The 13186-nt window shown below is 36.7% G+C and overlaps 1 protein-coding gene across 1 annotated transcript in view; it reads right to left on the bottom strand.

The window, feature by feature from the left end:
- Positions 1-13186, bottom strand: part of LCP2 (lymphocyte cytosolic protein 2) — a 35387-nt gene that overhangs the window by 10433 nt on the left and 11768 nt on the right. The window contains exons 4-10 of the mRNA XM_035338836.1: positions 6210-6275; positions 5258-5289; positions 4449-4483; positions 3104-3302; positions 2390-2490; positions 982-1051; positions 683-766 (exon numbers count right to left, since the gene is read on the bottom strand). Of these exons, the coding sequence (XP_035194727.1) occupies positions 683-766; positions 982-1051; positions 2390-2490; positions 3104-3302; positions 4449-4483; positions 5258-5289; positions 6210-6275 (587 nt within the window). The remainder of the gene's footprint in view (positions 1-682; positions 767-981; positions 1052-2389; positions 2491-3103; positions 3303-4448; positions 4484-5257; positions 5290-6209; positions 6276-13186) is intronic.

A 13186-nucleotide genomic window follows, 5' to 3' on the forward strand; every position in this document is an offset into this window, starting at 1 on the left:
ATCACTAGGCCTCCTGGGATATAAGCCAGAAATAGATTTTGGCTGTATAAGAGGTGGAAAAAATGCAATTTTTATAAAGTGGCACGTTTTATAAAAATATTTTCTATGATTCAGCTTTGAATTACTGAAAAATTCTATGCCAGTACATGCCAAATAAGAGTTTAGTTAGCAAATAAAAATCAGAGTAGTCACGTAGTCTCCTTAGCTTCTTTGTAAAATGCAGTTTTCAGGTCTGAAATGCCTTTTTTTTTTTTCTGTGTTTTTTTTCAGTTCTCAGCATTCTTTTAAGTCTGGATAATAAATTACATACAGTAGCGTATACAGTTTCATTAGCTTTCGTATGCAAAAGTTGTTTCCTCTTTTAACCTGCTAAATATTCCTTTGTTCGCTCACTTAAGTTTTGTAATTTTGTATTAAATCTTTTTTTTTTTTTTCTTTTCTTTTTTTCCGGTGGTGATCTCATAATGTCTTTCTGTTCAGTTAGTCCTGATCTACTTTCTAGGTATGATTTCTCTCTCTTTGTAAGTACTGCTCACATTATTTATTCCTAAGCAGATCACCTACGTGACTGGATTAAGGTATGTTTGGTTGAGCCTTGCTCTTTTGCATGAATGATATTCAATCTCATAGTTTTGAATAATAAAAAAAACAGGCATTGGTGTTACCATAACCAAATACTGACCTGATAATGGGGCTTCTCTTTCAAATGGTGGAGCAAGGCGATCCAGTGGGGGTTTCGTGCTTCTGTCTATAGAAGGAGCTGGGGCTAAACACAAAAACTGTGTAAGACAATGCGCTGGTATAGGTCAATATAATTGTATTTTGCATAGCCATTAATTGGTTTTACTTCTGAGAATAACAAGTGAGCCTTCTGACTAAACAGTAGAAGGTGGAGCTGGGGAGGTAGGAGATACAGGCAAAAGTGAAGTGCTGTGTAGTGCGTGGTAAAAGCTTAACAAAGAGAAAAACAGCTGTACTTACGTTTGGAAGGTTTGATATTTCTGTCTCTAGTCAAGTCATTGTTGCTTGGAAGAGGAGGAAAAGGTGGCAGCTGAAAAATATTTTACATGTGGTTAAAGTCACCATCTTCTTTCTATTTTAATTTTAGTGTATTCTTTCTATTTTAATTTTAGTGTAAACCCACGACACCACATCTGCCAATCTTTGTATGTGATGAAGCACAAAGAATAGGTCTCTGTGCAATATAGGAAGGATAGGCGTCATTAGTAGTTCTGAAGTTACCTACGTGCATGGTGGTGTTTTGTTTTGTTTTGTGTGTGTGTCTGTGTTTTCCAGATGCAGAATTACCTCTGTTTAGTCTCACAGGGAATATTTTAGTGGGTTGCTGACTTTGGGGAGGACGTGGGTATGTCAAAGGAAAGAAATGAGAGCTTCAAGAATGCTGTTGCAGCTTTCCCCCTTGGTGCAGCAGGTTTTTTTATTTTGAAATCTGGTGTTGAAATTACTGGATGTAAATTTGAAGTTGAGAAGTATGTATGAACCCTGTGATAATGATTGTTGCTGAGTGAAATGGGGCAGAAAGGACTATGCTTGTGCGATCTGGGACAAATAGAATTATGTTGCCAGAAGCAGCAAAAATGGTGAGGATGTTTTGATATCTAAACTTAGATTTCTTCAGACAAACACCTGCCTATGTTCTTTCTTATTCTGATGAATAGTGCAGCAATTTAGGACACCAGTCTTGAGAATTCATGACGTTTAAATGAGTCCTGTGTGTGCTATATATGTGAACTATAACACTGGGTCAGACCAAAGATCCCTCTACCGCATCCTAAAATTACCTTTACACGTGTACATCGGTAGGTGTTATGTACATCTGTGCTGGCATACCTGGACCCTGCAGTGCTAGTTGTGAACAGCACAATAGCTTCCAATTTCAAAGGTTTAAAAGGAAGAAAAAATGGAAAAATATATGCATGTCATCAGAGTTCTCAATATACAGTCCCTTATATGTAGTCTTAATTCAATTAATTCAATTAGAAAGACTTGGAAATTAGAAAGATTTATCTTTTTTTTTTTTTTTTTTTTTTTTTTTACCAATACCATTAAAAAACAAAGTAGGATCTATTAAAAATCTCTGAGTTAAATGGGAGAGGCATTCACAAATTGATACAAATTTCCAGTGTAAGAAACAGCAAAGTAATGTGGATCAATTTAATCTTTAACCCACCAAATTTTATTGTTTCCTGGAAAAAAAAAAAAATAAGACCCTGTAAAAGTTCAACTTTTTTGACAGGTCAAAGACCTCCTTCCTCTCCATACACTCTCTGAATAACAATGGCATTACATTTGAATTTCTACTTAGGTACTGGCAAAGAAAATATATGAAATATTTCATTTTCTATGAAATACCAAGAGAGAAACATACAGAAGCACCTCTTCCCCCAAATGAGGCTGGTACTGTGGACGGGCCAGGTCGCTGGGGTGGTACTGGAGGCTGATGCGATGATCTGGCTGTTGAAGGTCTGTCTAAAGAAAAAATCCCAAACTAAACAACTATGCAAACAGTTCTGTTATTTTATTCCTATTAGATCTTAACAGAAAAGAGCCCCTGCAGTAAGTTGCATGCTTTAAGTTAATATGTCATAAAAGCATTCATTTAGTGCAAAATAGTTCCTTTATGATCAATGTTCTTTGGGCAGTTAGAGGCTCATTTGGCCCTTTGGTGGTGGTGACTGCATCTTCTGGGCTGTTGGCTCACACTGTTTATTTGTATTTCCTGCATGCATACAGTGCCTGTGTGAAACACCAGCCCATCTAAATGACGGTGCTTTGTACTCCTGTATTTTACTCCACAGCTGCAGGCTACTGAATAAATCACCCTAGTTTTTTGCTGCTATTATGATAGCTTGCTGTGTTCAAGGAACTGCTACTAAAGCTAAATTGGTATGCATGTATTTTTTTAACTTCAGGCAGCTTCCAAACAATGGGCCAAAGTCACAAAGGCACCAACCTGCAGTACGTCTGTACCACTTTAATGTAAAACCTTCTATGTTCCATTATCAGCCACTTAAAATGCAGTTGATAATATGTGAAAACATCACTTATGATTTATTATTAGCACTTAATTTTTAGTAATTACCTATATAATCTGTGTTGTTTGCAAGGGATTTGGCAGGAAATATGACATTGTGGTGTGCTTCATCATTATTGGATGGAGGTGGCTCATAGCCATCGCTGTCATGTTCTGCTTCCTCAGGCTCTTCTGTTGGTGATTCATAGTCAGCCTCATCTTCCTTTTCCTGGTCATCATCAGGGCTTTCATAGTCATCATCTTCATCCTGACAAATGTATATAAAAGATGTATATTATTACTTCCGTGAAAAGCCACAAGGAAATTGCACTAAGATACTTTTCACCCAGGAGGATATCAAGTTTTTAAAACCATTTTGAATGTCTTTGTTTCAGATAGCAGACAAGTTAAGGCAGCAGCAAACAATTCAGTACTTCCTAAAAGAACACTGGAGCATCAGTTCTTGTCTGTTGATACTCATTCTTACTTAATAGTATGTATTCTACAACCTGGAACTCCACTTGAAAAAAAACTTCAGAAAAAAATGAGGTCTATGATACAGATCTTGCTCCTCTCCTCTGACCAGACCTAGCAAGGTCACAGTGCAAACATAGTAGTGGTCACTGCACACATCTTCTGTGCAATCTACCCTGACTTACAATAAAATGATTATTTAAATTTTCGCTGATATGTAGGCTGAAATTTCCAGACCAGCTCACATCAGCCTAGCCTAGATGCATTACAGGTGGTTAGTTTTATCTCTCTGCTGAAATAGCAGTAAATCTCCTGTTTTCAAAAAAAAAAAAAAAAATCAAAACAAAACAAACAAACAAAACAATTGGCACTGGTTTATGAGCAGTCTTCATAGACATGGACTGTAGATAGTCAGCTTATTAATTTTGCTTTCTGGTTTGTATATGCTTCATCTAAAGACACTTACCAAAGCATTTTCTATGCTGAAGGGCAAAAAGTATTCTTGCAGTCAGATGGCTGCAAAAAAATGGATTTTTCAAAAAGCAAACTTTGTAGAGAACAAAATGGCAAGATTTTGCCATTGAATAATACAGCACCTTTCCGTTACTAACCACCTATTTTAAGAGCTTGAAATAGGAATATGAACCGCAGCTAAGGTTCTATGGGGAGCTGGTCATAGGCAGTGAGCTTGTACTTGAATGACTGGTACAGGTCTGCTGTTCGGAAGCTCTGCCTTATATTACTGGTCAAAGGCCCTTTCCTCAGTCAAGAAATTTGCTTGCAGCTACTCCAACCATTCATGTTCCTGCTTCCCTTCTTCCTTAAGATAACGCCAGCTTGCCATTATCCACTCCATCCGTGCTGCCTAAAGTAGGTAATGCAAGAAATTATAGAACAGGGAATCTGTTGAACCAGTAGGTTTTGTTAGTCTGATACTCACAAATGAAGACCAGCCACCATCTTCTTGACCATATCCTGCATAAGGAAGTATAACCACAGCTTTCTTAGCATGTACAATTTTAAAATATCAAGACGTAACTTGACAAAAAGGACACAACAGATCCCACATCCATTCTGAACATATTATAACATGTCACAGGAACAAGGTAGACATTTTAAAGGCAGGCAAACATACATGTATAGCTCATACATGAAAGATACTACAGATAACATTCTTACTCAAAACTAAGAGTATAGTTTTCCTTGTATGAGATTATATAGGTGCTTTAATTTCAGGTTTGTAGAACGCTTTTTGTTGTAAACATTCTTTGCAGTAGAATGCTTTCAGAATGAGCATAAACTTCTTATCTCTGTAATACCATTATAGCTGGCATATCAAAAGCTGTGTGTGTTTTTTTTTAATTTCAGTAGGACTAGGGAGCATGGCATCTTGCTGAAGTATTCAGTACTTTTGGCCTATAAGAAAATAATTTAAATGAAAATTCAGAGCATGGCAGACATCTGAAAGCTTGCCCCTTTTCTGTAGGATGCTGCATTTGTGAATGTTCATTTAAATTTCTCTGCTCTCCTCTTTCATCAGCACCTTTTCTGTTAAAAAATATTTTCTTAGTTGTTCTACAATTACTATCATTGTTTAGAGTGCACCAACAATTTTCTGCTTCTTCATGCTCTTTTCCTTTTTTGTTTTGTATTGTTTCATTTCACTTATTCTGCCCTGCAAGGATTGACTTAATATTTCAATATTTTATACAATATTTGTAGACAGAGACTACCTGTTATCACACTTACCTGGATTTTCAGGACACTTTTGTGTTTGGCCCCTATAACAAAGATGCGAAGAAATAAGTTCTTTCCAATTGCAATTCTTAAATGCTTTAAATATACTGAAATCTATTCTAATAAAGCTAATGGTTAGGTTTAACAGTAAAATTAAATTTAAATATGTGAGTTTAACTCTGCACAAAATGCCTGTTTCACACACAGGATCCTAGTGTTGGCTGAACTGTCTTGAAAAAGTTTCAAGTCAGTGAGGCAGAGTGTTTGGAAACAAGTGGACTCGGTAAATAAATTTACTGGGGGCATCAGTCCTTGAAATGGAAAATTAAATAATTCCACTGGAGCTGCTGAAAGTCAAGTTCATAAATGTTTGTAGCGCTGATAAATATTTTTATGGTTTTCAATTCAAGTTTTAAACTCTAGCTAAAGCAAAGATACAAAATGATGCCATCAGTTGATTGAAGACCATGTCATGTAGACCAGACCAGACTTCGATTTTTGTCATATATGAATAGAAATTCTTCTTTTCTCATGACTCCTCCACCCAAAGAATCAACCTCATTGCATTTTTTTGCTCTTTTCCTATTGCCAGAATATCATACTCAGTAAGTCATAAAGCATTTTACAGTACAATGATACAGGACTCTTTGAAATGTGTTAATGATGACTCATTAATGTAATGACATGTGCCCAAGCTTTATAGAATTCCTAAAGATTAATTTACTCAGATGTACAATTATATAAAATTTATATGTTATTTGGTTTCAGACATTGCAGAAGTATCTACACTGTTCATCAGCTCAGGCTTTGCTAATTTTAGCAAATAACATTAACAAAACTGAGTTTTATTTTGCTGCTTTCCAGGTGGTCCCTCCAACACACAGGTATTAATCAAACAGAAAACAGTACAGAAAATATAGAGCTGAAAACTTTGAAAAAGGAAGTCCTATGACTTTTCACTTACCATTTTGGAAAGAAAGACATCCTTCCTTCATTTCTGTTTATTTCTTGACTTAATTTACTTATAATTCTGTTTAAAAGAGACACAAAAACAGTTTGTTTGTTTGTTTGTTTGTTTTTTAAATCCTTGAAACTTGTCAGTCACTTTCTTAGCTGCTTTCCTCCCATTTCCCCTTATTTTTTACAAAATTAAATCTTTTAATTCCTAAGTATTATTTAGTATGTGGTAAGAATACTTAATTTCTCTTCTTATTGCAAAGTTGTGCTATAGCACATCTACCTAAAAGCTGAACTTTTTTTTTTTTTTTTACAGAGGAAAAACAAAACAAAACATATTGTTGGGTCAAATGGTCAAATTTAAAAATCAACATTAAACTCAGCAAGCCATAGAAACATTGGGTGTGGTAGACATCACACACTAGAACACTGCTTTAAATAGTAGTGATAGCATTTGTGTTATTTTGCATGGAAAAAGCAGATAATGTTTAAGGAAACAGCTTCTTCCAAGCCTATGGGTGCAGAAACAGAAATAAAATGCAGTTTTGTGACTACTCTATTCTTTTCATCTCCCTCCCTGCACAGCCAGGATATACCTAATAAGGAATCCCTCCAGGAAAGGAGGTGAAAAGGCTGATTCAGTTTCATGTTATAACACATTTGCAGGGCAGGGCAGAAATATTTATGAAGCGTATAAAGGGTACAGCTTTATGTCCAGAGAGATTTTTCCAAGTTGATGTGTTTGTGTGAAACGCATGCACAGTTTGTGTACAGCAGTAGGGTGAATAACAACCAGTGAAATACAGTCTTCAAAGATGTTTTTGTCAGGAACGTGCATTTATGCTCCTCTTATTGCTGGCATCAATCCCTTCACTTGGGAGCGAAGGTTTTTGTACTCACTGAGTCTCTGAGAACAACTCTGGGGTTACAGGATTCTGTCATTAATGAGAAACAGAATTAAGGCCACTGAGAGCAACACAACTCTGCTCTGTTAGTAATGAAGTTTGCCTTGCCGATTACTTTGTTTCAAAGAAAGTGTTTATTTCAAAGAAAGCTTACAATGAGTCATAGTCTGATTCTTAACTCTTATTATTTCTTTTTTAGGAAAGTCCCACTCATAAAGTCCTGTCACAGCCAAAGCAAAAGGGTTACACACATCTGGTTGAAAATACCCCATTTTATTTCTAGCTGATATCATTCAAGTCTATCAGATTTTGAAAAAATGAGGAAACAAACATATCTGTTTATGTCAGATTCTACATTCTGTAAATCCATAACTTTATTGTTTGCTAGTACAGATTATTTTTTTCTGTAGATCTTAGATCTTGTCAATCAAACTTTATATTAGTATTATAAAATCATTGTTTGCTTGCAACTGCCAGGCAGTTACCAGTCTATTTTGTTTTTCTTCTTGTTTCATATCTTTTTCTGCTACTTACCAACCTTGACCCCTACATTTTTCCAAATGAGCTCATTTGTGCATCTCTCATGTCTAACTGCTTTTCTGGGGTGGGACTTAAGTAAGACAAGCTTTCAAGCACTCTAATGTTTTTTAAAAAGCCAACAAAAACATACTATTCTTTTAAACCTCAACCACGTGAAAGTTCTTTCTTTTATGTTGAATATCTGCTCTCTTGCCCTTGCTGCTTTCCTGATGTGCACCTTACTGAAATTCAGGCTGTGGAAAGTGCTGTGAAGGCAGATCAAGCTGCCAACAAGTATCAGGTAACAAGCAATTTCCAATAATTATGACCATACTGTCTGAAAAAGATAAAAATCAGCGATGTTAGGGTTAGGGACTCAAGGATAAGTATGAAAATAGAAAGGCAGAGGAATATTTTTTGGTTTTCTAAGACAGTACTTTGCAGTCTTCTGGTATTAAACAATTTTTGTCTTACTTGCTCCTTTTGAAATAAATACATGCACAAATGCTAACAATCTAAGAATGATTACAGTATTACAGCTTTCTAAATCTGATACCAAACAAATTGGTTATTAATCTCATACCCAAACAAATTGTATAGAGGAATAAAACTGCCAAGTCCTATGCCAAGGCTCCTCTCTCTTTCATTTTTTTTTATTTTTATTTTTTTTTTTCCCTATGCAGTCCACACTCTTCTGCACAAGTAATCTCCTGCTGCTGCAGATGATAAGGAAGTTGCTATGTGAATAATAGATCCCAGGTGAAACATCAGGAAATGTTTTGGTGTGAACTGTGCACTATGTGGACGTCTGCTTTTGTAGAGAAGCGGATTACAGAACTTGTGTGTGGCTGATTTGCTGTTGTTGGAGAGGTTGAGGAAGGATCTTTCATAATATGGTGCTTAGTTTCTTCTAAAGAAGTAAAGACTACAGGTTTTAGAACTGGTGTTCTTTTAGCTCAGACTTCCACAGGTATGAATGAAACTTGAGTGTTTGAAAGCTTTCTGGACTGAACCCGGACTGGCTGCTATGAGGATTTACACCAACCAGTTCTGAGGAAAAACTGAAAGGGAAAGTTGCTTGTTAATTTGCTACTTAAAGTACAGCATGTAGTCTTCAATTCAAGTTTATTTAAAATAGTTCAAACCAATGTCTCAGAGAGGTTACTAGAAGAAAAGAAAGCAAAGTTTAGAATGGTAACTTTTTAAAAGCAGCTGTATTACAGAAGATACGTGCACTGAGCAGCTCAGTCTGTAGCCATGTGAGGAAGGAAGTACCAAAACCACACTGCTTTCTGAGTTGTGGGAGTGGATGATAAGACAGGATAAGGCAACAGTACTTGCAGAAAATGTTACTCAGACTTCTCTTTCTGTTTTTACCTCCTCCAACAGGCACTTAGCTTAAAACTGGCAGGAAGTTTAAAAAAATAAAATAAAATTGAAATTAAAAAAAAAAAAAAAAAAAAAAAAAAAACAGTACTCCAAAAATGGCTTTTGTTTGTATACTGTAGATGTTGTTGCCACGAGCAGAATCCATCCTACCTGTATTAAGATACTGACTTAGGACAGATAAGACAGAAGGAGGGCAAAGTCCTCTGAGACCAGGAAGTTGCATATACTGAACACTCTCAAGAGCATAGCTTGTGATTAAGTCTTTGTTTTGGCCTTTGAGTGAAGTGTGTTGGGCAGATACAACACTGTTATGTTGGTTTCAAAACAGACTAAGTGCCAGTTAACTTGTAAACCGTTGAACAGCCTTTAGCATCCCACCCGAGAGAGCGTGTGCACAAGCATTCACCTCTACTCAAGGTGTACCAGGTGTACCTTTTTAAAAGAGGATGGCATTGTGTAGATTTCTTAATGTTTAGGATTGCAACTTTTACTCTCCTGAAAGCAGCGTAACCTCCAGACTGTGCCATAATTGTAGGCTCTGAATGTGTCTTATTCAGAACTCCACACACAATGTTTGAACTGGCAGATGCAATTACATGCTTTAGTGCAGTGGTGCTCTTTTTTGTTACTGGACATTTCCACAAGTACTACAGGATATGTCATAGGCTTTCTGACCAAGGCTGAAAATCTCACATCTCACGTTTGTCATCAGCCTGCCACTGTGAATAGCCAAATGGACCAATAGCCTGCATGAATACCATGACTTACTGAAAATTTGTAAGTGTTTTGGCTCAAGGTAATAAACAATAAGAGTGGCAAAGATTAACTTTGGTGTATAGATCGTGGTTCAGGTATTGAACAACCATCAACATTACTTTGAGTGAGATCTTTGCTTTTCCTTGCTTATTAATTCCGATCACATCAAGTAAGGCATGTTCTGTCTCTAAAATATCAAGCTAAAATGTCAGGTAAGACTCACATTTGTTATCCAAAAGTATAAACTTCATGACCTTCTGTGACTGCCAATAGTGATAATAAGCAATAAGAAAGCTCCATTAGATTTATTATCAAAATGTTGATTACACCCTCATAATTAGGTCTGAGTTTCACTTAGTGTCTGAGTTTCATTTATTGCTTAAGACAGCTAGTCAATGTCTGCTCCATGTGAAATAAATCCCTTTCCTGTTTTACTAGTGCACCACTTACTCTTTCAGGATGCAATGTGTTGTTTGTGAAGCTTCAGGTGTGTATATTAACATAGCGCTATTAAAATCAAGTTAAATGGGTCTTTCGTACAATGTAGAAAGTACAAGAGTAGTATGAATGAGGTTGAAAAGAAACAACACTACAGTTTTTTGGTTTTTCACATTGTTACAAAAATGCCAAGTGTTAATCATACTGTATATTTGAAGAAAACAGGTTGCAAATGAGCTGAGATGCCAATAACCAAAGTAATTGTTAGGTTAACTGCCGTGCTATTTCTTATTTAGGATGACAGCTACGTTCACGATAACCCAATCTCTAAAGCTAGTGCTCATGTCATGGTTATTTATTTCAGTTTCTTAGTGGGAAAAGGGAGAGAAAAGTATGTTAGGTATTCTTACCAGTAAGTTACTTGGCCCAAATTTTGCTGCTGCTTCAAGGTTTCCAGCAGTGTGGCAGCTTTGGGGATAATGGATGGACATATCCTGGGGCATAGATTTCCACTAAATCTGTTCTGTGGAGAACTGAAATAGGGAAAATCCTCTGTGGTCTGGAACCTGTAGACTGGGTTCTACCATGTGCAATCATGCACTATTGGGTCTTTAAGGATAGTTCATCAGTGCTATTGCATATCTGTGTAGATCAGCTGAACAGATATACATAGGTCTTTTGATAGAATAGCAACTACTCCTAAACTGTTATGATATGGCCTGTATTCATAGAATCATAGAATAGAATCATAGAATATCCTGAGTTGGAAGGGACCCACAAGGATCATCGTGTCCAACTCCTGGCACCACACAGGTCTACCCAAAAATTCACACCATGTGACTAAGTGCACAGTCCAAACACTTCTTAAACTCTGACAGGCTTGGTGCTGTGACTACATCCCTGAGGAGCCTGTTCCAGTGTGTGACCACCCTCTCAGAGAAAAACCTCTTCCTGATATGCAACCTGAACCTCCCCTGTTGCAGCTTGACACCATTCCCTTGGGACCCATCACTGGTCACTAAAGAGAATAGATCGGCGCCTGCCCCTCCGCTCCCCCTTGTGAGGAAGCTGTAGACCGCAATGAGGTCTCCCCTCAGCCTCCTCTTTTCCAGGCTGAACAAATGAAGCGACCTCAGCTGCTCCTCATGCATCTTCTAGGCTTTCTGAAAAGGTTTTTGTGTTTTTGTTTTGTTTTAAATCACAAGCGATTTAAAGCTGATATTCTGCATCTTAAAATAGAAACGTATATATTCAAATAGAAATATTCCAGGGTAGCATTTTGTACTGAGCTAGAGTTCAAGCACTAGTTTCTTATTAACTTTTTTTCAATTAAAATAATTTGCATACAGAATATGTCTCATGATAGCCTTAAGGATGATGGTATAGTTTATACCGAGATTTACAAAATCGTGATTAAATACTGAGTGTAATGAAAAAAAAGACTGAATCTTAAAACTGAGTTACTGTTATAAATAAGCACCTAGCTATAGAAAAGTTACCAGACAGCCTTTAATCTCTCTTGTATCACCTGCTCTGGAAGGGGCATGTAGAACACCATAAGCTTTTCTTAAAATCAGTTCAAACCATTCTGGTACATCAGATACCTAAAAACTTATAATCCTAATGTGATACTATCCAATGTGACTTTGGGTTAAATCATTTCAGGTACGATCAAGGTCACTTGGATGCTGTAATTGGCTACTTCCTATCTGAATATGTGGTTTCTGATTCGTTTATATTAATTCTTAAAACTGAACATCAAGTTAATAGAATGGTTAATTATTTAAAACAGAACAACAACAACAAAACATTTATCACCCCCTTGTCTGCACACCACTGTTACAAATATTATCAATATACAGTGTTACTGTTTATTCTATTTCTTTGCATGAGATTTTTCAAATGTTTATGCAATTACAATATCAAACTGATCATATGACATCTTCATTATGGCTCCAGCTCATCAAGCTACTTGAAGCAGACACCTGAAGATCAGCATGTGTCAAAGTGCTGCCTTTTGAACTGTAGCCTTAAGCCAGTCCAAGAACCTCCCTTTACTCCCTCTTCCCTCTGTCTACTCAGAGCAATTCAATGACAACGTTGAATTGGGAAGAACCATGTGGCTTTATCCACCTCCCTCTCCTAAGGGACAGGGTAAGCATAAAGTGATGAGTGAAGCTGAACTCTGCTTATGGACCTAGGGACCTTGTGCCTGAGCTAGACCTTTGGGTCTACTATGTAAGTAGGAATGAAGGATAGATATGCACATGAAATCAAAATATAGCGTTAAGCAAAGTTAATTTTCTGAACTTCAACAGTGTTCAAACAGTGACAGCATCATCAATGTATATATTCTGAATGGGACTGAGAACTCAATATTTATCAGAAAAGCCACAAATGGGATAATAGTTTCAGATTTGTGTGTTCTGTTTTGTTTTGCTTTGTTTTGTTTTTAGGGCCCATATACTGCAAGGAACGAAGGGCATTTAGATTTCCAGTTGCATAAAGCTCTGTTTGGCATAATTGGATGCATCATTCAAATGTGAGGACAACTCTTAAGTTTTGATCCTCTCAAATAATCCCTGACAAAATCAGTCTTCATTTTTAATTTTCCATCCTCCACAAGATTTAATGCCCCAATACACCTAGATAGACACTTGGGATAGTTTCCTTATCCAGGCCAGTCAAGATCAGTTTGTGTATGAGTCTTCAGTATCTCCGGCAGACATACAAAAAGCTTGGTGGTGACCACAGATGAGAATGGGAATCATTACTATGGTAAATGGACTGTGGAGTTGGTTAAGATCCCTCAAAAAATCCAAATGCATGACCTATACAGGAGCAGTGAATCCCATGCAGACTTACTGTCCATTAAAATTTTCTCCCTGCAAAACAGTAGCCAGAATAAAATCTGACTAAACCACCATAATTGTCTGGATGCATCACATACACATATGTGGGGCCTGTACATGTATAT

The sequence above is a fragment of the Oxyura jamaicensis genome, chromosome 13 (genome assembly GCF_011077185.1).
Source record: "Oxyura jamaicensis isolate SHBP4307 breed ruddy duck chromosome 13, BPBGC_Ojam_1.0, whole genome shotgun sequence".
Classification (NCBI taxonomy): domain Eukaryota; kingdom Metazoa; phylum Chordata; class Aves; order Anseriformes; family Anatidae; genus Oxyura; species Oxyura jamaicensis.